Consider the following 25,884-nt stretch of genomic DNA (forward strand, 5'->3'; position numbering starts at 1 on the left):
AACCATCTTCCCAGGACTCTACAAGCAGGCTAAAAGCATTTCATTCAGATGGCTACGTCAGTACCATGTGAACGTCTGTTCTCGAAGGCTGGTGCTACGATCACTCCATTATGAAATTCTCTCTCCCCAAAATACTTGGACAAGGTTATTTTTCTAAGTACTACCGGGCGAGTTGGCTGTGCGCGTAGAGGCGCGCGGCTGTGAGCTTGCATCCGGGAGATAGTAGGTTCGAATCGCACTATCGGCAGCCCTGAAAATGGTTTTCCGTGGTTTCCCAATTTTCACACCAGGCAAATGCTGGGGCTGTACCTTAATTAAGGCCACGGCCGCTTCGTTCCCACTCCTAGTCCTTTCCTATCCCATCGTCGCCATAAGACCTATCTGTGTCGGCGCGACGTAAAGCCTCTAGCAAAAAAAAAAAAAAAAAACTTTTCTAAGTAGTGTTCCAGACAATGAATGGTTCTAAATGTTTTAGTTGGTTCATATTTTGTGTATCAAAGGTCTACTAATGTATTCTATTCAACAAGAAAACATATAATTATGATTCATTTTGCATTTAATTATAGTGTATCATGAATTTCATACTATGATCGTTATATCTTAATTAATTAGGCTTATTTTTCTAAATAGTACAGTGAAGTTCTAAGTGTTTTTGTTTGTTCATGTTTTGCATGCCAAAAATCCAGTTATATTTTAAATCAGAATAAAAACATAACCTCAGTGTGTTTGATTTTGTACTCGAATATATTTTTATCATGATTTCAATACTGAATTTTGATTGCTTTATTGGGTTCTATTAATTATTTTGTATTTCCTGGAACTCCTGTGATCTCAAATTTAATGTACCAGTACTTTATAATATAAAACCTTATTTGTTTTGGAAAATATATCAATTGATAGAGAGATATCGATATTTTCTTTTGGCATATCGATAACTTCATCTAATATCTATGACCCGATGATAGGGCGTGCTCAGCTATTGCTGATTTGTCTGGCTGGTTGAGACAAAATATTATGTTCATGTTCCTTGATACAAGTACCAATGGACCTGCATGTTTGGCCAATGTATACCTTGCTGCAAGTACAGGGAATTGTGTACACCCCAGGGTGTAATAGTGGGAACAATTTGTCCTTGGTTTTCCCTAAACTGTGAGCAATTAGAGATTGTGTCGAACGCTGCTTTAATATTGTGCCTGCGGAGGACCTTGGCAATTTGATCTGCGGTATTGTGAAAGGTGTGTAGACAGTTCCCTTCACTTCTTTCTGTGAACTTTAAGTAGTCATCCCTCTGGGATACAGGGCTCTGAATCTATACATCACTGCAACCGTTACTCTTGAATGTAACTGTGTCCCACTCCTCCTGGATATTTGATAGCTCATAAATTTGTATCGCCCTCTTGGTGAGTGTCATGAGAATGCCTTCTTTTTGTGCTGGATGGTGATGAGAATCTGCATGAAGATAGTGATTCATGTGGGTAGGCTTATGATAGACAGTATGTCCTAAGGAACAGTCCAGTTTCTTTCTTACTAGAATATCCACGAAAGGAAGGCATTCATCTGACTCCATCTCCATAGTGAATTTAATTGAAGGATGTTGCTGATTTACGTGGTTTAGAAATGGCTGAAGTTTCTGAAGACGACCTGCCCAGACCACAAATTTAACATCAGAATACCTCCGCCAAATCATAGGTTTGACGGGTGCTGAAGCAATAGCCTCCTCAAAATTCTCCATAATGAAATTAGCCACTATTGGTGAAAGTTGATTTCCAAAAGACACTCCGTCCATCTGTTCATAAAATTGCCCACCCTATAAGAAATAGCTGGAAGTCATGCAGTGGTGAAATAGCTTAGTAATGTCCTCAGGGAACAGATGCTCAATGAGAGACATAACCGAGTCAATCGGCACTTCAGTGAATTATTATTAGGATTATACGAGAAAGAGTGGAAATATGCAGAAATACTAATGATTTAAACAGGGACACTGGCTATCAATTTAAGTAATACATGGTTGCCAGCCATTAAGGATTTATGCAGGTAGTCTCTGTTCCCTGTCCTTTTACTACTGTTATTTTGTTTCGGTGTTTTCCAAATTCGTAAGTTCCTCATCAGCAGATGCTCCGTTCCAGGTTTGTGTTAGTGTCATACTTTCATACACCTGTTAATGCTCTCCCTCCCAGACAGACTCAAAGAAGAAGAATAAGAAGAATGCTGATAGTAATGACCTGTCATTGTGTTTATCCTACTGTGTGTTCCTATCTGTCTATATAAAAGCGGTTTGAGGCTCCTTGAAGATCCAAAAAAGAATGAAAAATATGTCAAGTTAACATTTGCATATAAAATTACATGAAAAATCATTCAAAGAATTCTCTACTTAGAGGACAGTATCACACTGCTCCTGAATGTTTATTCGACTCACTGCATTCTCATCCAAATCAATGGTCTAGGCACAATATAGAAGTGAAATCTGAAAAATAGCTGATATCCTTTCTTCAATAAGGTTATTTCTCTTGCATTATACTGATTGATGATATTGAGACAGTTTTGGAACACACGGCCAACAGAGTAAGTACTATATCATTTCACCGTAGTAATAGCATGCTGCAACTACTTGAAATGAGTTGCATATAAATGTTCAGGACTGCTACTAATTACAGAATAAGACTAGGAGATAGAACTTCCAGAGATGATCAATCTTTTGCAAGGAAAGGAAACCAATCTGCAACAGCTGTATTTGAGAAGAAATAAGAAGAAGGAAGTTCCTGCCAAGTTTTCATAGTCATAGAAACTGATCATAATGAGAGTTCATTGCAACTAATGATGATAATATTAGTGAATTTTAATTCAGTGTATTGACATTCTATTGGTTAGTGAGGTAGCTTCTCAGACTCAAGATAGCAGGCTTAGTGAAGGTCACTGAATCAAACTCAGCATGTTGTTCACGTTAACAAGAGGAAATGTCTGAATTCAAATCTGTTCACTTAGACTTCTCAGTTTCACAACTAGCAGAGCTAACTGTAGTACTGTTTATGGTGAGGTGACCTGATAAAGTTATCAGACGATCTAAAATGATGTGTAAAGGTACGATTCCACTGCCTGTGGCAAAAGTTTACATGTAGCATGCGGCTGGCAACAAATGTTCTTTGTAGCATGCGGCTTGTAGTCAGTGGGGCAGAAAAGATGTGGTATGCTGCATGCGTTGCCGGGTGTAGCATGCGTCACTTGTGGAGACGTGTCACCAATTACAAATGTTTTTCCATCAAGGCAACCAAGGCAACAGTTCCTCACCTGACTTTGACCAAGGTGAAAACGGCCCCAGTGGTGGAAGCGAGAATTGTTCGTTCGATCAAATCGAGTACAGTACTGCATGAATTATTTGAGAAGTTGTTGGATGACAAAAAAGCGTATTTCAAAATTTTTACACGGGTGAACCAGAAAGATTTTGAATTTTTGTTGGAGAAGGTTGGACCAATGATTGCAAAGTCCGAACCAATTTTCGTGAAGCAATCCGTCAGACCATTGCTTACAGTTCAATTTTTGGCTACTGGTGACAGCTATACTTCCTTGATGTACTTGTTTTGAATTTCTCAACCTAGCCCTAGCATCTCATGAATGATCCCGTAAGTGTACATAGTGCTGAATGATCCAAGCTAATAAAGATATGGAGGCCTTGAACTGTAAGGGGGACAAGTAATCAGAATATGGTTAGGATGTTCTACTTGAAACTAAAACATTTTAATAAAAAATTACGATTAAATTCCAGCTTCTAAAACTCCCTGTACCTCTAATCATACCAATCCTGCCATGGTACACGGCCTTCATCTGACAAAGTACTCCATAAACTCATCCCTAATGGCTTTTGCCTCTTAATAATTCCGGTGTGGTTTGTTTGCCAAGGCACCTTAACGAAGTTTGAGGTTTGAATGCCAATTAACCAGTTCATCATCATCCTTCTGATTCTGGATTGGGTGATACTGGACATCAAGCAATGCAGACCGTTTAACTACACTTGGCTTGACAAACTTGGTAAGCATCTGTTTCAATAGATCCATCATTACGTCAAACAGTAAATGGATATGTGGGGAAGCACTCTGAAGGTCGGTATTTATCTTATCAAATGATGGGATAGTCACATGTAAAATAGTACAAAATGCCTTGTTTAGGTCAGAGGAAAGAAACATAAGCAGCTTTTCTTCACGAGATATAGTGGGATTCATGTTTGGAAGAACATGCCATTCTTTTGGCAGAAGATGAGGAGGAGGAGGAGGAGAAGGAGGGAGAATCACAAACTCTTCATTTGTTTGTCATCAGATCTCCTGTGCCCTTTGGAAATAGTAAAAAAAGATAAATTGGCAGAAATATTTGGAGCATACATTACCACCTCATCCTTAAAAAATGAAAGAAGTGGATCCCACTGATCTAATAATCTGTCTGAAAACCTGGCTAGGGTTAACCATCTTGTGCATACATGCTTCAACAACTTCTTCGTTTCTTTACCATGCACAATTTTAAATTTCTGGAGACGTTCTTTTCTTTTGGCACTCTTCTCCAAGTAATAGAAGATATCAACAAGAATCTCATCAATCTAACTTGTAAAGTTGCAGCAGCTTTTTCAGCAGCTAAGTTAATTAGATGGCAGCTAGAACCAATCAAAAGATAAGAATTTAATGATTACTGGTACCTACTGAACTGTGAATTACAATAATAGTCAACCAATATAAAAAATATCCTGATGAGCTTCTTTCTAAACTGCTAGACTTCATTTTTCTGTCCAATTATAACAGGAACATTGTCAGAACAGAATGCCAGACAGTTCTTAATTGGCACTTTATTTCATTCCAATTATGACAGCAGTAGCTTTCCTATGTTATGCCCTGTCAAATCCCCTTCCAATGCTGGTACCAATAAAATAGTACTTATAATACTTTCTCGAGCAGCATCATAAAAAGTAACCACTATGGGATACAACTTGGAATCGGTATCATTGCTTCCATCTGTCGACAAAGAAAATGGATTATTCTGTAAACAAGTAACAATGTCCTATGTTGCAATACGTGCCATTTCGTTCAGGACACACGTTTTTGTGCGACCTCAACCATACTTTTTTGCAATTTTGGATGTAGTGAACATCTTTCTGAACAAAGCTCCCACATGATCACCTGCACTCAATGGAATGTTGTGTTCCACTAAAAAAGAAGTAAAACACTTGGCTTTTATTACATCATAAACATTATCTCCAGCTTCGGCAAAAAAAAAAGTTTCTGATTTTCTTCCTTAGATTTCAAATTACCAGGATGTTTAACACACTTTGCATGATTAGCCAGGTCATTTTTGCCACCATGTGCTATGTTAATATCACAAGAGCACACAGTACAAAACACAAATTTGTCACCTTTTCTTGATTTCAGTATACATGGGAAACTTAAAGAATAGGTTTCCTTAAACACATGATGTTTATTCGTAGAAACTCAAAGAATATGTTTCCCTAAACACATGTTTTTTCGTAGATTTACTCAAGATTACCAATAAACAATGATCATGAGAAAAAACAAGCAACCAACACAATTCACATTACTCTACAGCTACATAACCTCAGCTTTGGAATATGTGGCAATAAATATGAAGCAAATTAGGCAATGAACATAATTCATATGGTTTTTTTGTAACCACAACATGACCTATGCTTTGTAATTCGTTGTGAAGAACAAACTATTTTTTATACAGGACAGTAAATGTTATTATTGAATGAATCAATGCAGAGAACAAGCGTACAGTTATCCAAGAGTCGGTCTCTACGAATCGATACAGATCAACAAGGATTCAAGACACATCCCGCATTCCCAGTCGAGGACTGTAACGATTGGATGGATATAAATCAGAGCAATGTATTCACTGGTCACACAGCTGTATCGGCAGCATGTGGAAGCTTGCTCTGGCACAAATTTTAAAAAGAGGATCTTGATACATAAACCTGTAAAATATTATAGTTCATCCGTTAAACCACAAAACACACTGTCTTTCTGTAAATTTTATGGACAAAATATAAAAGTTGGCAGGTATGCAACACTGATGGGCCTTGGTCTAACACACAATTGCTGATCAGCCCAAACAGCTATGGCTGTTATTCTTGGCTTTCTAGACCAGGCCTGCTATCTAATCGTCAGATAGCTCCTGAACTATTCTCATATAAGCTGAGTGGACCTTGAACTAGCCCTCAGATCCAGGTAAAAATCCCTGACATAGCTGAGAATCGACCATAGGTCTCAGTAAGAGGCAAGCTTACTACACTTCATTCTGCACAGTGTAACTTTCTTCCCTGAAATCCAGCTGCACTTATAATTTCTCCTCATAATTTTCATGTTTCATCAAATTATTAACCCCTCAGCGTCGCAGCCATTTAAAGAGCTTCCAACCCCGCGGCCGGATGAGATTTCAACTACGCGCGACTGAAATACATTCACTTAAAGCGTTGCTACAAGTATAAGAGTAGCCGGATATTCATGAAATTTGGAATTCTTTATGATAGAACTATGTACATGCAGATAATTACATAATTGTTTCACATTACTTTAGTAATTTAGTTTCGTGTGATAGAGTTCGAAGCACTCTTCGAGACAGAGACCCAAGTCACACTCCTGGCAGCAGTACACCGACGTCTTTTTTTCGCCGTGTTTTGAACACACGATACGTCTCTGAGGTTTGGATTTCTCACTCTTGGGTGCTAATTTGCTGATGAAATGTCTTTCCTCCAACCTTGGAACAGTATTATCTGATGTGCGCCGGCCTTGATATTTCGTTCTCCGGCCGAGCGAGCGTATTTTGTAAACAAACCTTCTACCAGCTGAACCCGATAAGAAAACTGCTCAATGTTTGTCCCTGTGACTTGTCTGAATATTATTAGAGAATTTAGGAATCCAAATTCACTGTTGAAAACTTCCCTCTGACCTTATAATTATCCATTGTCTCCTACATGAAATTTCCAAGTACTGGTTCCTCCTCATCCTCACTCTCATCATTTACTACTGCAACCGCCACAGCCACATCATCTATTTCATTATCACTGCTAGTCATACTACCACTACTACTTTCGACTAAACTTTTATCTGAATTATACAATATTTCAAACACATTACTGTCAGTCGAACCACGGCTGGGGCTAGCCATCGAGCGTGGCGCGTCACAAGGGTTGATGAAGCTGCAGCGAAACCGGAAGCAGCAGGACGAAAATGTTATTCCCCTTATTCAGTTATGACAGAGAGCAGCACTAACTCATGCCTACAGAGCGCTCATGGAGAGTTGTGAAAATATTACAAGCCAAGAAATAATGACAAATATAATAAATAAACCACACTCTCAATGTAAAAATAGAGCAACGAACATCATGCGAAAAGACAAACTTCTCAGATCATCATTTCTTTATTTTATTCTGTGGGAAAGAATGAAGCAAACTGACTTTAATAAAAGCAGAGTTTAGTGCTCAGACTTACTTGACAAATATTTATCCTTGCAAAAACAACTACATTTTAATGATCTTCAATTCTTATTTACAACACTGATAAACATCAAAATGTCTTCTTGGAAACAAAACAATTTGCATATCCATAACTCCAAAACTCTTCGTGCTATAGCCGTAAATGTGAAACCATGTATGGGTCTATACCACGTATAGAGGTCGGCGGCTACAGAAGAAAAGAGGGTCTGTACCACGTAGAGAGGTCGGCGCTGAGGGGTTAAGGATGACTATGAAGAGTACAAGTAGATGTACACCATGACAAGTGCAACAAATTCACAAGATTTTTACTTACCAACACTTTCACCAGCAGCAATGGCAATTATTTTGGACAATACATCTGCTATGCTGGTTCGTATTTTAGGACTAGACTTGGAGTTCTCGTCAAGATGTGACATGAGCGTTTCTACCACTGCGTACGAGTATTGTGCCTGCGAAAGAGATACAACGGATAATTTCTTGACGGAATAATGATATAAAGAACATGGGTCCTACATACATGTCTCCCATAATATAACCTAACCTTTATCACAGAAAGATATGTTAATTACAACACAATTCACATGTACATTCACATATGCATGCAATGGTAGCTTAGCAACACTACAGTTTGAACAAACCAACTTCAAACAAAATACTGATAAGAATTTTGCCGAACAATTTCGAGTATTGCATTTCATTCTATAATTATAGCAATTTTAATAATGTATATGTAATCTCCCTCTATCGTTGTAACCTTGATAAGGTGTGGTGACATGTCATGTAGAACTTGCAAATTTCAGTCAATCTTTGCAAATTAACAAAGTTATATATCAATCGTCTTCTTTTTTTTTTTTTTTTTGCTAGTTGCTTTACGTCGCACCGACACAGATAGGTCTTGTGGCGACGATGGGACAGGAAAGGGCTAGGAGTGGGAAGGAAGCGGCCGTGGCCTTAAGGTACAGCCCCAGCATTTGGGAAACCACGGAAAACCATTTTCAGGGCTGCTGACAGTGGGATTCGAACCTATTATCTCCCGAATACTGGATACTGGCCGCACTTAAGCGACTGCAGCTATCGAGCTCGGTCTTCTTTTTCTACCGCTTTTCCCACACCTAGGGGGTCGCGGGTGAGAATGGTGTCGCGCATGTGGATTTGACCCTGTTTTACGGCCAGATGCCCTTCCTAACGCCAACCCTATATGGAGGGATGTAATTACTATTGCATGTTTCTGTGGTGGTTGGTAGTGTAGTGTGTTGTGTGAATTTGAAGAGGAAAGTGTTGGCACAAATACAAACATGCAGTCCCTGGGCCAGAAGAATTAATCAGAGGCGATTAAAATCCCTGACCCGACTGGGAATCGGACCCAGGGCCCTCTGAACCGAAGGCTCAATGCTGACATTCAGCCAATGAGCCGGACACAAAGTTATACATCAGTAACTTAACATAAAGAAAAGTTGTCTTTAAAAGTGAAGTATGATCAAAGCATATATTAAAGAACACCTCAAAACTACCCAAAATTGGTAAGCTTTATGTCATGAACATATTCACAAGCAACAACAAATAAAACATATGGCAAACTCTTTATTGCAAGAAAGAGAAGATTGTAATTAACAAAAACAGAAATTTATAACTAGTGAATGAAATGCAGAATGGAATGAAACTAAACCTACTGTCAATTGTTGCATTCCGTAACCATGCTAGACGGGCCATACCATCTCCCACAGGCAATGTTTTCCATCTGAGCAGTACCACACTGTCACCATAGCACGAGTACAGTGTGGCGTATTCGTCATCAGATGTTTAACTTTCTGTGTGGTTTAAGATTTCAGCAACTAACATTAAAACCTACGCTAGCCTTGAGCCAGTGTGGCATGCTGATGGGATAATTTAAGAGTTCTATTGTCAGCAAACGACACTCAAGACGAGTGAAGATAAAGAGAATGGTTGAAGATGGACCAACAACATGAAATTTATAACCCTTAATGAATTTGTGCAAAGACCTGCCAATAGGCAGGCCACCAGTGATGATGATGATGATGACGATATTTGAAATTTGTTCATGATTAATGCAATTCTAATAGATCCTTATGGTCATCTGTATTTACAGTTTGATTATTTTAATCTATCTGGTACAGACTGAAGGCGTGAAGTTCACCACATTATGGTAGGGACACTTAGAAACTATAAATAAAAATGACTTTTTTTTGTACTAGAAATTAGTAGAAGTGGTTTGATAACTTAATATTTGCTTTACGTCCCACTAACTACTTTTACGTTTTTCAGAGACACCAAAGTTCTGGAATTTAGTTCCACATCAGTTTTTGCATACCAGTAAATCTACCAACACGAGGCTGATGTATTTGAGCACCTTCAAATGCCATCGGATTGAGCCAGGACCGAACCTGCCAAGTTGGGATCAGAAGGCACTCAAAATGTTTACTCACAGCAATAAGAAAAACACTTTTTTAAACAAAACATTCTATATTGCATGTGTTAATATTTTACTATCACAGAGAAACATTGTTGAAAGTCACTTCTTGAGAATGATGCAACTGCAACAACTGATCTTTTTAATACTATCCTGGTGTTTAAGAAAAAAAAAGTAAAAAAAAAAAGAGGAAATTCAACAAAATATGCACCTATGCCAAATATTCTCTCAGATTCATCTTGGGTGAGATACCATGTGCAGAATGTATTAAGTCTTCTGGTATGTGTTTTATCAGATTTGTCATTTTCATTTTTCCATCTATCTCAGTCTTGTCCTTGACTTACTCTATAGAAATAACCAAGGTACAAGTATTACTCATTGCACCATTCCTTACACAGCCAGTCCCTGTGATGGATGGTGTGAAAGTGTTGTTCATAGGGTCAGTTAATGCATGCATTTCCATGGGCTTGACAGACCAATATGTAACAGCAGCTACAGTATTTCTCCGAATCGGAGACAACCCTGAATGCAAGACAACCCCAACATTTTCGTTCAAAAAAAAAGGCTTAAAAGGTGCTTTGTGAAATCATATGAATGTCTTTGTTGTACAGTATGCATTTTTAGACTATATCTGTTTTCGTGCCATCGTGCCAACGCTCTATATTGGCTTTAGTTGTGCTGCATTTTCTTATGGCTGTACAATTATTCTTTATTTCCGGAAGATTTTTGTTAGTTGCTTTACATCGGACAGACACAGATAGGTCTTATGGAGACGATGGGACAGGAAAGGCCTAGGAATGGGAAGAAGCGGCCGTGGCCTTAATCAAGGTACAGCCCCAGCATTTGCCTGGTGTGAAAATGAGAAACCACGCAAAACCATCTTCAGGGCTACCGACAGTGGGGTTCGAACCCGCTATCTCCCGGATGCAAGCTCACAGCTAAGCACTCCTAACCGCACGGCGAAGTTGCCCGGTTGGTATCATAATACTGAAGGGAACCTGCTGAAAATTTGCCGACAATACATGTTCCAGGTCTCTATAATATGACGATCTATCAGGAAAATATTCCTGCTGTCTATAAAACTGTTACTTTAACCAAGTGTCAGCTACAACTGGCTGCCACTAGATGCACGTCTCGCTTGCTGGCTTCTGTCAACTTCAGCAGTTAGTGATGTATAATGAAGACTCAGACCAGTTGAAGGTCAAAGAGTTTACTGTGCCGTGATATGGTCATTTCGCCTTTGCGTTTTTTCACGCACATACCACACAATTTCATCTTAGACTTCTTTAAAGCATTCGTGTTGCAGGCCACTGAATGCACTGTTTGTACATTACGCATTTAAAAGCTATATTTGTCTTCACGCTAATACAAAACATTGGCTTTAGTTATATCGTATTTTCTTTGTGGCTAATCAATTATTCTTCATTTCTGTATGTTTAATAACCATGAACTGGAAATTGGCATCATCATATTGACGAGAACTCGTTGAAAATTTGCCAGCAATACCTATTCCATGTGTCTTTACAATAAGACGATCCATCATGAAAATATCCCCGCTGTCTGTAAAACTGTTAATTTTACTGTCAGATACAGTAGATGTCTTGTAACTCAGCCACTGAGTAGCCACTGGGCGAGTTGGATGTGTGGTTTGGGACATGCAGCTGTGAGCTCACATCCAAGAGATAGTGGGTTCAAACCCCCCTGTCAGCAGGCCTGAAGACTGTTTTCCGTGGTTTCCCATTTTCACACCCGGCAAATGCTGGGGCTGTACCTTAATTAAGGCCATAACTGCTTCCTTCCAACTCCTGGGCCTTTCCTATCCCATCGTTGCCGTAAGACCTATCCGTGTCAGTGCGACGTAAAGCAGATTGTAAAAACTGTGTAGCCATGCTTTTTCTAAGAATTTGAAGGCTTGCATGTTTTGATGCCACTGCGGATTTGAGAAACATTTTAGTAGAGGCTAATACAGGAGCATTTTTTAAATATTTCAGGGAATTGTTACTTGCCAAGTCCATGGTTATCCAAGTGGCTAGAACAATGAGAGATGACAATTCTTGATGATGATGATGATGATGATGATGATGATGCTTGTTGTTTATAGGGGCCTAGCATCTAGGTCGTTGGCCCCTAATGGTACGAAATGAGACAAAATGTAATGACAAATTAAAAGTCCAAAATCCTCCACTGACCAGAATTCAAAACGTGATCACGAAGAATGAATGGATGGATATGAATTTAAAACAATCAGTAGATCTGAGCTGCAATGCCTCACATTCACAGAAACCGATGTAAAAGATTAGTATTACTGACCAAGGGACTGCTTCTATAGCACAATACTGAATTGATTATGCTTGTAGTCTAAAGCGGTCCAAAATCCACATCATTGGCCCTTCATAATGATACTTATAGCTAGGAAAATAGAACCATGGTATTTGTCATGTTGCGGTACTGATCAAAATAGCAAAGACATGCGGTATTCCACACATTATGGTACTACTCAGAGGTAATAAAATTTGCACATGTAATACAGATCTATGGTGTTTCACACATTACGGCGCCATTTACAAGCAACAAAAACCTATAGTGTTCATCACATAAGTGTACTAACCACAGGGACTCGTACTATCCCGTGGTATTCCTCATATAGTGGATACTAATCATAGGCAAGCTAGAACCATGGTGTCTTTCATATAGTGGTACTAGTCACAGGTACTGTAAAAGCCGGCAGCGCACTCTGTTGCTACTAATCACAAACCTATTTTTTACCTAACATAGTGGTACTACGTGCAAGTAAATGCGACCCATGGTGTTCCCCGCGTGATGGTACTAATTACAAGTAGTCTCATGGTTCTAATTCGATCATCACTTGCTCGCCCCTTTTAGACGCCTCTTATGACAAGCAGGGGATACCATGGGTGTATTCTTCGTCTGAGCCCCCCCCCCACAGGGGGTGGATGACAACTCTTAATTTACAAGTACTCGATGATGATGATGATGATAATAATAATAATAATAATAATAATAATAATACCCAACTTGAAAACGAAAAGAAGTTCAGGAATAGCGACGTTACACAGAGGCACTGTACAACCGGTTGCCGCGGCTAGCGATGTAGCCTATACGCCTAATAGATGTGGACGTTGAAGGTCGAGTTTTATGCGTGCGTGGGTGCGGGGTGAAGGGAAACAACCATGGTAGCTGCCAGTGTTTTTACTGTTAGGTCGTGAATGCAAGACGACCCTTGATTTTTCACATGAGATTCTGGGAAAAAAAAGTTGACTTGGATTCGGAGAAATACGGTACCATCTCAGCAAGGAAATTAATAGGAACTACCTCATTCCTCATTTCCCTAGTGTGCCTCTATAGTAAGGCTACCTATGACAGCTGATGGTGGATCTGTAGAGAATCCAAATATTCTTTGGGCTGAGGACGTAGAGGATCCAACTATCCTTCGGGCTGACGACTCAACATATTACATGCACATCAAACACTCCTGCTGTAGGGAAAACAATAAATATTGTAACAAAGAATAAGAACAAGCTTACCTGAATGGAGAACATGATGATTTTGAAAGTGTGGATAGCAAACTGGTTTGGCACCCACAGTCCATGGTTATCCAGGTGCCTAGAACAGTGAGGGATGACAACTCTTAATTTACAAGTATTTGATGATGATGATAATAATGCCCAACTTGGAAAAGAAAAGAAGCTCAGGAATATCGCTGGAGACTATCCAGCCCACTGAAGAACCAATCACAATGGAGTGTGACTCGTCGAGCTCTGCAAGGCATTTAACCTAATTTTGAAGTCAACTGCTTTCAAACAGCTGCCACGAAAAAAAAAAAAAGAAAAAAAAAAGCACATCCCCAAATCTTGATCTTGGTGAATTACAAACTGATCATGTCACAATTTCCTGTGAAGCACAACGGGAGATCCAGAATGTTAGATTCCTGAGAAGCGCAAATTTTGACTCTGATCATTCTCTTTCAAAGATCAGAGCAAAGCTTTTTCCAAGATCCAGCAAAATGTTCCAGAAAAAGATCAGTAAGTCTGATGTGGAAAAATTGAAGACCAACAAGGAATTCACTGAGAAACTAGAATCTCTTGATCTGCAAAACTGGGAACAGTTGAAAGAAGCTATGGTTGAAACAGCTAAGAAAACCATCCCACTAATAAAGCCTAAGAAGCATCCTTGGTGGAACCAACACCAGTTGGAACAGAGAGACCAAGATTTCGAAAAGAACAAAACCTGGAACTTCTACAAAACTTTCAAACAAAGCCTAAGCAAATATACCCCTCCATGCCTTCACTTTAAGAACCCGTATGGCAAAATTGCTTACAATGATAAAGAAAATTGTCAGGTTTTGGCAAAATACTTCAAGTTCCTGCTTAATTGTGAAGTTCCAGGATCAAAATTTACCTTTGAGGAAAACTTGCCCACCAACCCAGACTCGTTTTCACCTACCAGAAAAGAAATCTGACAAAACATCCAGTCATTTAAGAAGCACTGGGTGAGGACCCACTATTTGCTGAACTCTGGATGTACGCAGGTTAGAAGGCAATTAATTTAACACCTATCATCCAAGATATATGGGAAATTGAGAAACTGTCAAGTGACTGGTCATCGGCCCTGATTCACCCACTTCACAAGAAAGGTGACAAAGCAGAGGTGAACAACCATCGTGGCATATCACTCCTCTCAGTAACGTACAAGGCTCTCTCGAAAGCACTTCAAACAAGGGCAGATGCACAACTGGATATGTAATTGGGAGAATGTCAAGGAGAGTTTAGGAAAAGGCATATATATGTTGAACAAATCATGAACCTAAAGACCATTATTTCTTACCTGAAACTGAGAAGTAAGGAATTTGGGGTAACCTTCATTGACTTCCAGAAGCCCTATGACTCAAATGATCACGGCACCTTAATCCAGATCCTCAAGGAACTGGGCTTGGATAACTAGATGAGAGTAATCATTCAACAGACCCTGCTAAACACGACCTCCAAAGTGAAATTTAGGGGAGAAATTTCAGACAAATTTCAGACAGCTTTCAAATTAAGACAGGAGTGAGACAACGAGATAGACTCTCTCATCTGCTCTTCAACTGTGTTCTGGAGAAAGTTATTCAAAATTGTGCAAAAATCTGAGTACGGAAGGTGTTGAGAATTGGGTCAAACTAAGTTGTAAGAGCAGGAACCTAACAAGTGATTACTTAGCTTTTGTAGATGATCTGGCGATTTTTTCTGATTCACTTGACAGCCAAAAACTAACACCAGATACAAGCAGCTAAGACAGGCCTCCAAATTTCATTTGAGAAAACACAGTTCATAACAAACAAGACAGCTCCCATAAATCTACAGGTCAATCAGGGCAAAATAAAACAGGCAGAGAAATTCAAATACAGTAGAAGTCCATTATAGCGAGAATTCATAACGGCGAAAAATTTACTCGCTATAGCGGATTGTCGTTATATCCGATTTTTGTAATAGTCGGGAAAACCCCCACACACATTAAAATCAGTATGAAATGGCAATCAGTATGTTCAAAACTTGCGTTTTCGCGGATAATATCCACACTACGGCTTACTTGTTTGTTGTTTTTTTCGAAATCCGATCCTACGTGAAAGTGTGTGTTTAATTTAATTTTTAAAAATATATGTTACCGTATTTCTCCAAATCCAAGACGAACCCCACTTATTCCTTCAAATTTTTTTTAACAGGCTTAAAAAGTGCTTTGTAAAATCACATGAATGGCTTTCTTATACAGTACTGGTACGCAGTTTTAGACTATTTGTAGATGCCGAACATCGGCTTATGTCGTTTTTTTTTGCGGCTGTACAATTATGCTTTATTTCAGCGGGTTTAATAACTGCATTTTTGTGCACATACCTCACAATTTCATCTTCGACTTCTTTAAAGCGTCCTTGTTGTGGGCCACTGAATGCATTTTTTGTGCAGTAGCCTACGCATTTTTAAGCTATCTTTGTCTTCACAGTAATGCTGAATATTGGCTTTAGTTAGGCCGATGTTGTATTTTCTTGCAGCTGCACAATTATTATACATTTCAGAGTGTTTAATAACCATTAACCTAAAATTGGCATCATAACATCGACAAGAACCCGTTGAAAATTTGCCGGCAATACCTGTTCCACGTATCTTTACAATACGACGATCCATCACAAAAATATTCCTGCTGTCTATAAAACTTAATTTTACTACGCATCAGGTACGGCAGACGCATTATAACTCTGCTACTGAGTAGCCGTGGCCTTTCTAAGAATTTGAAGGCTCGCATGTTTTGATGCCATTCTGCAGATTTGAGAAATGTTTTTTGTAGAGGATAACAGAATGTCATTCTCTCTTCACTATTTCCCGAGATCCAGCGACGTTACACATAGGCACTGTACAACCGGTCGCCGCGGCTCGCGATGTATGATAAAGAGGCGGTCGTTTATTGTCAGAGAGTTTTGTGTGTGCGCACACACGGGAGTGAAAAGAAACAGTGTGGTTACTGCGGTAGTTACCAGTGGTGTTCATCACTAATCAGACCGCGAATGCAAAATGACCCTTGATTTTTCACATGAGATTCTGAGAGAAACAAAAACGTCATTTGGATTCGGAGAAATATGATATCACTCCTGAGGCTTCTGTGGCAAACATTTCAGTTTTCTTCTTCAAACGGCATCACCTAACATAACCATACATGTATCATGAAAACCTATTAGAAACGCATGTAAAGAAATGATAACCTCCTCGCGAAAAAATTGACATGGGAATAGCTTTCCAAAATTTAACTTGACGTGAGAAAACAAACTATCCTCTGAAATCAGCGATTTACCCTGCCATGTCTTGAGGTGTATCACATTCTTACCGGTACTTAATTTCAGTATATGGTATACCATTAAAATTAAGAGATCGTTTAATTCCGCTTTTATTTTTAACGAGTTAACAACTGCTATCGGCCACGTTATTTACGCATTTATTACGAAAACACATTATCCTCTTTCAATTTGAATTTTCATTAGAGGACAGCAGTCGACGGGAATTACTAATCGACTCCAATATCGGCTTCGAATGTTGACGAGAGAGCTCGCAAATGCACATAGCGCAAAAACTATACCGCACAGAAGATGATCGATCGCATTTTGTGGCAAACGTTTCAGTTTTGTTATTCAAATAGCGTCACCTATCCTAACTTATTTGTACTGTATGTATGATGAAAACATACTTCATGTGCCAGTAGAGAAATTATAACCTTCTCGCTATAAATTTACATGATAATAGCCTTTCTGTATTTTAATGGACGCAAGAAAATATGAACTAACCTTGTAATCAATGACGCACTCTGCCATATCCTGAGGTGTAGGCCTATCTCATTCTTAATTGTGGTATTTAGCATTAAAATTAAGCGATCGTTTATTCAGCGTCTATCTTTAACAAGTTAACAATGGTTATCGGACATGTTATTTATGCATTTATTATGAAAATGTGTTCTCTTTCATTTTGTTTTTCCTTGAGGAAGAGCAGTCGACAGGTAGTACTAATCGACTCCAACATTGCCTTCGAATGGGAAAATTCTAAATTCCCATGGAAGGAATTAGATATTTTTCACCAATAGAGCATGTCAAAAATGTCAAAAACATATCAGATGTAAAGCTTTTCAGGTGTTTGCTCTATTAACCAGCGTTTTGTCTTAGGTCTGACACTAGACTCATCAGAGTGGGATGTGTCAGACTCTACCCACTGACGCTGGGGTGTATGTCTGGGGTGTGTGTCTGATAAGTTCAACTGCATACACCCCAGCGTCAGTGGGTAGGGTCTGACACATCCCACTCTGATGAGTATAGTGTCAGACTCAAAATGAAACGCTGGTTAATAGAGCAAACGCCTGAAAAGTCTTACATCTGATATGTTTTTGACATTATTGCCTTCGAATGTCGAGAGAGCTCGCTGGTGGGCATAGCGAGGAAACAATACGGTACCGAAGATGATCAATCGCATGCAGTATAACTACTGGGTGCATAAATATTGGCAATGGAAAAAATCTAGCGCGCATAATCGCTCGTAATAAAGGATGCGTCAGTGATAGGGCTCTCGCTGTAACTGAAGGGTAATACACAGTTTAATATAGGAATTTCGAAGGGATGGACAAAAGTTATCGTTATAACGGGGTTCTCATTATATACCATACTCGCTATAGCGGACTTCTACCATACCTAGATAATGGAGAGAACTTCATATTTCTGAGAAAGAAGCATCCAAATCTATAATTAAGATGGAAATGGCCAACCATCTCGTCAAAGATATTTATAACAAAAGGTCAATATATTTCAGTTCCAAGCTTAGACATTACTGTACAGTAATTCGACCTGAAGCTCTATATGCAGCAGAATGTCTCTCAATAAATAAGAAAATCTGGCAGAACAACTAGAAGCCAAAGAAAGGAAGATTCTAAGGAAGATCTTGGGCCCAGTGAAGGAAAATTGAGAATATAAGAGTACGCGCAATCTGGAGAAATATCCGCATATGGAGAAAATAACAGACACTATTAGGAAAAGAAGGATTTCTTTCTATGGTCACTTAACACAAATGAGACCAGAAAGAATGTTCACTCAAATCTGCTTTCTTCCTGAATAAGAAAACTAAATGGGTCTGGTTCACTGAGGTGGAAACGATTTACAAGAATTGGGGATTGTACACGATTACATTTTGCAATGCGATCTTTTAAAGAAGAAACTTGAAGGTCTACAGAGTTTTTGAAAAAAATCTAAATGAAGACAGGCAAGACGTGGACTGAAGAACGGAAAGAAGCTCACCGAAGAAGGATGCGGGAGTAATGGGTGAGTGTTACAGCTCAAGATAGAAACTGTTGAAATAGTGTAGTTCATAACTGGCTGAAATGAAAGAATTATAATAATAATAATAATAATAATAATAATAATAATAATAATAATACAGTAGAAGTCCATCCTGTCGTTCTTTCCTACAAGAACAACAGGATCATAAAATTATCTATACAATCAGAGTCAACAAATTACGTGAATTTACGAGTGTATGCCCCACAGACTGGATGCAGTGCTGATGATAAAGAAAAATTTCTTCAAGAATTAGATAATGTAATCAATGAAGAAAATTTTCTCATTATTGGAGACCTAAATGCACAAATTGGAGCAAACAGACAAGACTCTGAGGATATCGTTGGGCCACATGGGTTTGGAAACAGAAATGAAGAAGGTGAACAACTGACTGATCATTGTATAAGAAATGGCATGACCATCAAGAACACCTTCTTCAAAAAACGGGAGAGCCACAAAACAAGTTATGGCTGGGATAGCAAACATAAATCTTTGATCGATTATGCCATCACAAACAGGGGGCGAAGGGGGAGATTGGTTGACTGATGTCAAGGTCATTCCCAGCAAAAGTATGGACAGTGACTATAGATTGCTAAACATGGACTTGGGCCATATGAAAAATGAAATTCTGAAGAAAAAGAAGAAAACAAAAAATAAAGATATAGAAACTAGAAAAAGCTCAGTTGCAGGAAGAATATCAGAATAGAATACAACAAATCCCACCACGGGGTAAAACAACAACAATAGAGGAAGAGTGGAAAACTTTTTAAAGATATATCTGTGGGAGAAGCTAAAGAACTCTGTGGGTTAACAGGATTGACCAAGAAGAAAAAAGCAAGAAACCAACAAAAGATACTAGATAAAGAAAAACAAAAAGCTATCCAAGACCAAGTAAGCCAAGAAGTTAATAGACTACAGGAATTTTATAGAACAAAGAAACTCATAGTTAAGAGGGAAGTAAGAGGAAAGGAGGAAAAAGCATGGAATGAGTTTGTGGACGAATTGGAATTAGACAGCAGAGGAAATAGGAAATTATTGTAGAGGGTAGTCAAGAACAGAAGGTGTGAACAAGAAGATATAAAAGGCAATAGAAGGGGACAACAGAATCTTAGTGTGAGAAGATGAAATCAGGAATGAATTTAAGATCTTTTTTGATAAACTCTTAAATGGAGTAGCGAGCACTACATCAGACAGTGCAGAACCCTGTAGTAGTAACGAGGAAAGTAGAATCACAGAACCCCTAATTACATGTCTGGAGATAGATAAGTCCATGAAAAGTATGAGGAAAGGAAAAGCAGTTGGAGTGGATGAATTAAGTACAGATATGTTGCTAGCAGCAAGGAACTCCAGCAGTCCAGTGGTTATATAGACTCCTTAACACAGTATGGCAGGAAAACACTATCTCAGAAGACTGGAAGAAGGGTATAATCGTACTTTTTTTTTCAAGAAGGATAGTAGACGGAAATGCATCAACTACCGTGGAATTACTCTGCTCTCTCATGGTCTAAAACTTCTGGAAAACATCATAGAGAGTAGATTAAGAGAAATTGTAGAAACTTTATTGGAAGAGGAATTATATGGTTTTAGGCCTGGAAGAACTACAGACCTTATCTTCGCTGTCAGGATGTTAATGGAAAAGCATTGGGAAAAAGGGAAACCACTTTTTCTACTATTCCTAGACATCGAAAAGGCTTATGATAGTGTACCAGGGGAGCATATCTGGAAATGCCTAAAAGAGCTGGGAGTTCATGACAGTCTTATTGCAAGAGATAACAAACCACAAATCAGAATAAATGACACCAAACTGGACAGTGTTCAAATGTTTAAGTACTTGGGTAGTATAGTACCAAAAGACAACCTTGCAAAGTATGAGGTGGACAGTCAAATTAGCAAGACAACTCAATTTTACCACCAAGAAAGACAACTGCTGTGGGATAAACAAGTACCATTGAAAGCAAAGATGACATTACAGTGGAACCTCGATTCTCCGTTTTCGGAGGGACCACGGAAAAAAAAAAAAAACACTGGAAAACAGAAAATCTGGGAACGAATGAACAATCAACAATTTGGTTAAACATCACAAAAAAGAAATATATATACTTATAATCTTACAAACACCTCTAAACCAAACCAAACTACAGCCCCAATGCGCCTTCCGCCTACCAAGTGACCACTGGTTGGTCCGAAGGCCTGCAGATTACAGGGTGACGCATGGTCAGTGTGACGAATCCTCTCCATCGTTATTCCTTACTCTCTAGACGGGATCACCATCTCACCATTAAAATATTGCCTCAATTAAAGGTAATCGTAGAATGAGTGAACTTGGAACCAGCCCTCATATCCAGGTAAAAATGACTGACCGGGCCAGGAACCGAACCCGGGTCCTCCGGGTGAAAGGCAGGCAAGTTCAACCGCGGGGCCGGCTTCAAACATTAATTACCGGTACAGGACTTAAAAATCTCAAAACTTTACATTCAGTTTCACCGGGGAAACTTCCGTCAGTTTCCTCTGAAAACTTCTTTCAGTTCAGCAACTTTGATCAGCCAAACTCTTCGAAAAATCTAATACCCATAATGCCAAGCCAAACAACAATCGACCACAAGTAGTTTTTAATTCTCTAATCTAATAAAATAAAGCACATTACATACAAAAGCGCCCAACATGATGGAAAAATCCCCATTTAAAAAAATCTTCAATTGTAATTTGGTCACCGGTATACTGTTTGTAGTCAGTTTATGGAAATCTTGTACTGCGTAAATTAGCCCTACATCGACTTTTAAAGGTTATGTTGAACTCGAGAATATTGTTTCGAATGTAAGTATAGATTCCCAAGTTCTTGAATGCATTATATTCAATTCTGTCCGTCACTAATCGCGATCAAATTGGAAAGAGAAAAAATATCATCAAAACTTCTAAATTTACGGTTATTTGCGACCTTGAGCTCAGCTGGAAAGTGCGCTCACTGTACAAGTCGGTACGAGTGCGAAATGATGCAAAGTTTTTTTATAATCATGTAATGTGCGCAAATGAAACGACTGTGGTTTTTATAACATTTTAACACAAAAACGTGAAATTCCCAGTCTTACATTAGGACCAAAACAGTAATAGGCAATCCCAAAACCTTCCATGGCTGTATGTATGTAAGGTGCAACATCTGTTCTGGTCTCGATAACGTAATCGTATACGATAATATTAAAATACTAAATTTGTGTTACCGGTACTTAAGGAGCAGTTTCGATTCCTGCCTGAAAGCTCAGTGACTATACAGTGCCCTAAGTGCCGAAAACAAGTAAATGATATTACAAAAGTCTTGGGACTAGTTTCAGCCACTTACTGACCATCTTCAGCCAAATAAATTTAACAGATTATGTGATAACTGAAACATATGTATAACAGACTTAGGGCCTGTACTACGACAGCCAGATAAAAGTGCGGTATAAATGTATTTGCCAGTTTGGACATTTATCTGGAAGTTCGGTTGAAACCGCGTACTACGACTTTCGTTTATGTGCAATCTGGGAAAATATTCTCGAGTATAGCTATGCCGAAGTTGGAGAGGCTGTTAACGCTCTTATCTGGGACTTAGCTCTCATCGGGGACGCTACCGTAAAGAATCAAGATGGCTATTCATGAAGATTAATCTACATCTGCATGATGCTGTGCGAAATTAAGTTGTTACAATGTAATTTACGTATATATTTATGAAGTATGTCATGCTTCCTGTCCAGCTATCACAGAATTCTAAAAGATTTCCCAAGCTAGAAAGTTGTTGCTACTGAGTATATCAGTAGTACACACGCAGTTCATCGCAAGCTTCGTGGGTAGCCGTGGTCGTTAGGGCAGCAAAGTTTGCTGATAAACATTTTTTTCGTGGGTTCGAGTCCCAATAGTTTAACATTTTTTTACCTTGTAAATTGTAGTCGGTTGGGTACTAGAGGCGATAGCACACATTTCCTAATCATTAAAATGCGTGTCAAAAAGTGTGGGTTCTATTCCAAATCTATCCGCGACGCACATATGGAGTAAAGGTATACGACGTTGTTCATGGCGATTCGTCCGTCGAATGAGGATGTTAAGGAGGTTATATTTCTTTTACTTCATAACAACTTGTTACAAAAGTATTTACGCTAAAGTGAGATAAATGCTTGCCAGTTACTATTCCCACGTTGTATTGAAAAGAAAGAAACTAACTACTTATTCAATGAGCAAACAATTTTTGAATTAATAATAAAATTAATGATCCCACGCTGCATCAATGGCATTAATTGCGAATATAAACTTTACTTTCGACGTAACGCGCAACCTCGTAAATAGTACTAGACAAAAAAGATACATAACCTGAATCTTAACCTTTGCGTCCAGGTTACATTTATTTTCTATAACAGTTTCAGTTTCGTTATACAGTTAATTAATTTTAACATTTCTTCGTATGTGTATATTTCAGTCCTAATTCTGTTTTTGACCTGGACTTCCACATTATAGCTTAATAAAAGTCTGATATTGGACTATAGTAATACAATTTCAAAAGGAATAGAGCTAAACAAGCGAAAACACAAGGGAACACGCGCTAAATTTCACTATATTTTCAGTAACCTTATTACCAACCCAATAAAAATGTTACTACATCTTCCGCATTACAATACCGTAGTTAAAATCCGTTGGTAGTACGCAAGAAAATATTTAACTTCTAGTTTGCAAAACTGCAGCCTACGTATCTGGCTGTTTATCTGACAGTCGTAGTATGGGCCCTAAGGGCCTGTACTACGACTGTCAGATAAACAGCCAGATACGTAGGCTGCAGTAAGTATTTTCTTGCGTACTACCAACGGATTTTAACGACAGTATTGCAATGCAGAAGATGTAGTAACATTTTTATTGGGTTGGTAATAAGGTTACTGAAAATATAGTGAAATTTAGCGCGGTGGTATTCATGTTCCCCGGTGTTTTCATTTGTTTAGCTCTATTCCTTTTGAAATGGTATTACTAGAATCCAATATCAGACTCTTATTAAGCAAAATAAATTTAACAGATTATGTGATAAACATATGTATAACAGACTTAGGGCCTGTACTACGACTGTCAGATAAACAGCCAGATACGTAGGCTGCAGTTTGGCAAACTAGAAGTTAAGTATTTTCTTGCGTACTACCAACGGATTTTAACGACAGTATTGCAATGCAGAAGATGTAGTAACATTTTTATTGGGTTGGTAATAAGGTTACTGAAAATATAGTGAAATTTAGCGCGGTGGTATTCATGTTCCCCGGTGTTTTCATTTGTTTAGCTCTATTCCTTTTGAAATGGTATTACTAGAATCCAATATCAGACTCTTATTAAGCTATAATGTGGAAGTCCAGGTCAAAAACAGAATTAGGACTGGAATATACACATACGAAGAAATGTTAAAATTAATTAACTGTATAACGAAACTGAAACTGCTATAGAAAATAAAAAGACTGAAAATGTAACTTGGACGCAAAAGTTAAGATTCAGGTTATGTATCTTGTTTGTCTAGTACTATTTACGAGGTTGCGCGTTACGACGAAAGTAAAGTTTATATTTGTAATTAATGCCACTGATGCAGCGTGGGATCATTAATTTTATAATTAATTCAATTTATTGTTTGCTCATTGAATAAGTAGTTAGTTTCTTCCTTTTCAATGCAATGTGAGAATAGTAACTGGCAAGCATTTATCTCACTTTAGTGTAAATACTTTTGTAGCAAGTTGTTTATGAAGTAAAAGAAATATAACCTCCTTAACATCCTCATTCGACGGACGAATCGCCATGAACAACGTTGTATACCTTTACTCCATCTGTGCGCCGTGGATAGATTTGGAATAGAACCCACGCTTTTGACACGCATTTTAATGATTAGGAAATGTGAACTATCACCTCTAGTACCCTACCGACTACCATTTACAAGGTAAAAAAATGTTAGCCTATAGGGACTCAAACCCACGAAAAACTGCTTAGCAACAAACTATGCTGCCCTAACGACCATGGCTACCCATGAACCATGCTGTTAACTGCTTTTGTGCTGCTGATATGCTTAGTAGCAACAACTTGCTAGCTGGGGAAATCTTTAAGAATTCTGTGACAGCTGGACAGGAAGCATGACATACTTTATAAATATATACATAAATTACATTGTAACAACTTAATTTCACACAGGATCATGCAGATGTAGATTCATCTTGATGAGTAGCCATCTTGATTCTTTACAGTAGTGTCCCCAATAAGAGCAAAGTCCCGGATAAGAGCGTTAACAGCCTCTCCAACTTCGGCATAGCTATGCTCGAGAATATTTTCCCAGATTGCACATAAACGAAAGTCGTAGTACGCGGTTTCAATCGAACTTCCAGATACATGTCCAAACTGCCAAATAAATTTGTACCGCACTTTTATCTGGCTGTCGTAGTACAGGTCCTAAGACAATGTTGCAGGAACATTTATAATATTAAATTACATATTATAATAAAATTTATGGTTATGATCGTCTTGTCATGAAAGTTCACTTAGGACCTCTGGCAAAGAAGTAAATCTGGAAATGATAGCCAGAATTAGGAATGAATAAACATACAGAAAATAAATTAAAAAGGAGAAAAATTATTTATGAGACTCACCTCTAATGTCTGATGCAGAACAATCTGGAAGAAGTAGGCAGATCATGTAACAAAGGAGTGGACAGGGAACAAGCACTGACCTGATGTAGCAAGCAGACAATGTAAACAAAGGAGTAGGTAGAGGGGAGGAGGGGAAGGAAAGGGAAGGGGAAGGAGGGGTGAGGGAAGGGGGAGGGAGGGGAGAAGGGGTGTCTAAGGTGGTGCTGAAGGATGTGGATAAAAAGACTGCTGCTGAGAGGGAAATTTAGAGAGATTATAAAAGAAAGAATCCTTTTTATCTGAGACATGATTACTAAAGATAGGAATTAAAAGGCGAAATAAAATGTTTGATTTCTCTAAAATTTCATTTAGAATGAAGTTAAGATTAAAAAACTGTTCCAGATGGATAAAACAATTATCCATAATACTGAGCAGGGGGCCTTTTTGTATAACTTTGAGAATTTTCATGTCTTGGTTGATATTAGTAAACTTATGGTTAGTATCACAT

The 25,884-nt window shown here is 38.5% G+C and overlaps 1 protein-coding gene across 1 annotated transcript in view; it reads right to left on the minus strand.

Moving 5' to 3' along the window:
- Positions 1-25,884, minus strand: part of stmA (Protein EFR3 homolog stmA) — a 150,015-nt gene that overhangs the window by 96,347 nt on the left and 27,784 nt on the right. Inside the window, exons 8-9 of the mRNA XM_067150356.2 lie at positions 13,463-13,541; positions 7,803-7,938 (exon numbers count right to left, since the gene is read on the minus strand). Coding sequence (XP_067006457.1) covers positions 7,803-7,938; positions 13,463-13,541 — 215 coding nt within the window. The remainder of the gene's footprint in view (positions 1-7,802; positions 7,939-13,462; positions 13,542-25,884) is intronic.

This window comes from Anabrus simplex, chromosome 6 (genome assembly GCF_040414725.1).
Source record: "Anabrus simplex isolate iqAnaSimp1 chromosome 6, ASM4041472v1, whole genome shotgun sequence".
Classification (NCBI taxonomy): domain Eukaryota; kingdom Metazoa; phylum Arthropoda; class Insecta; order Orthoptera; family Tettigoniidae; genus Anabrus; species Anabrus simplex.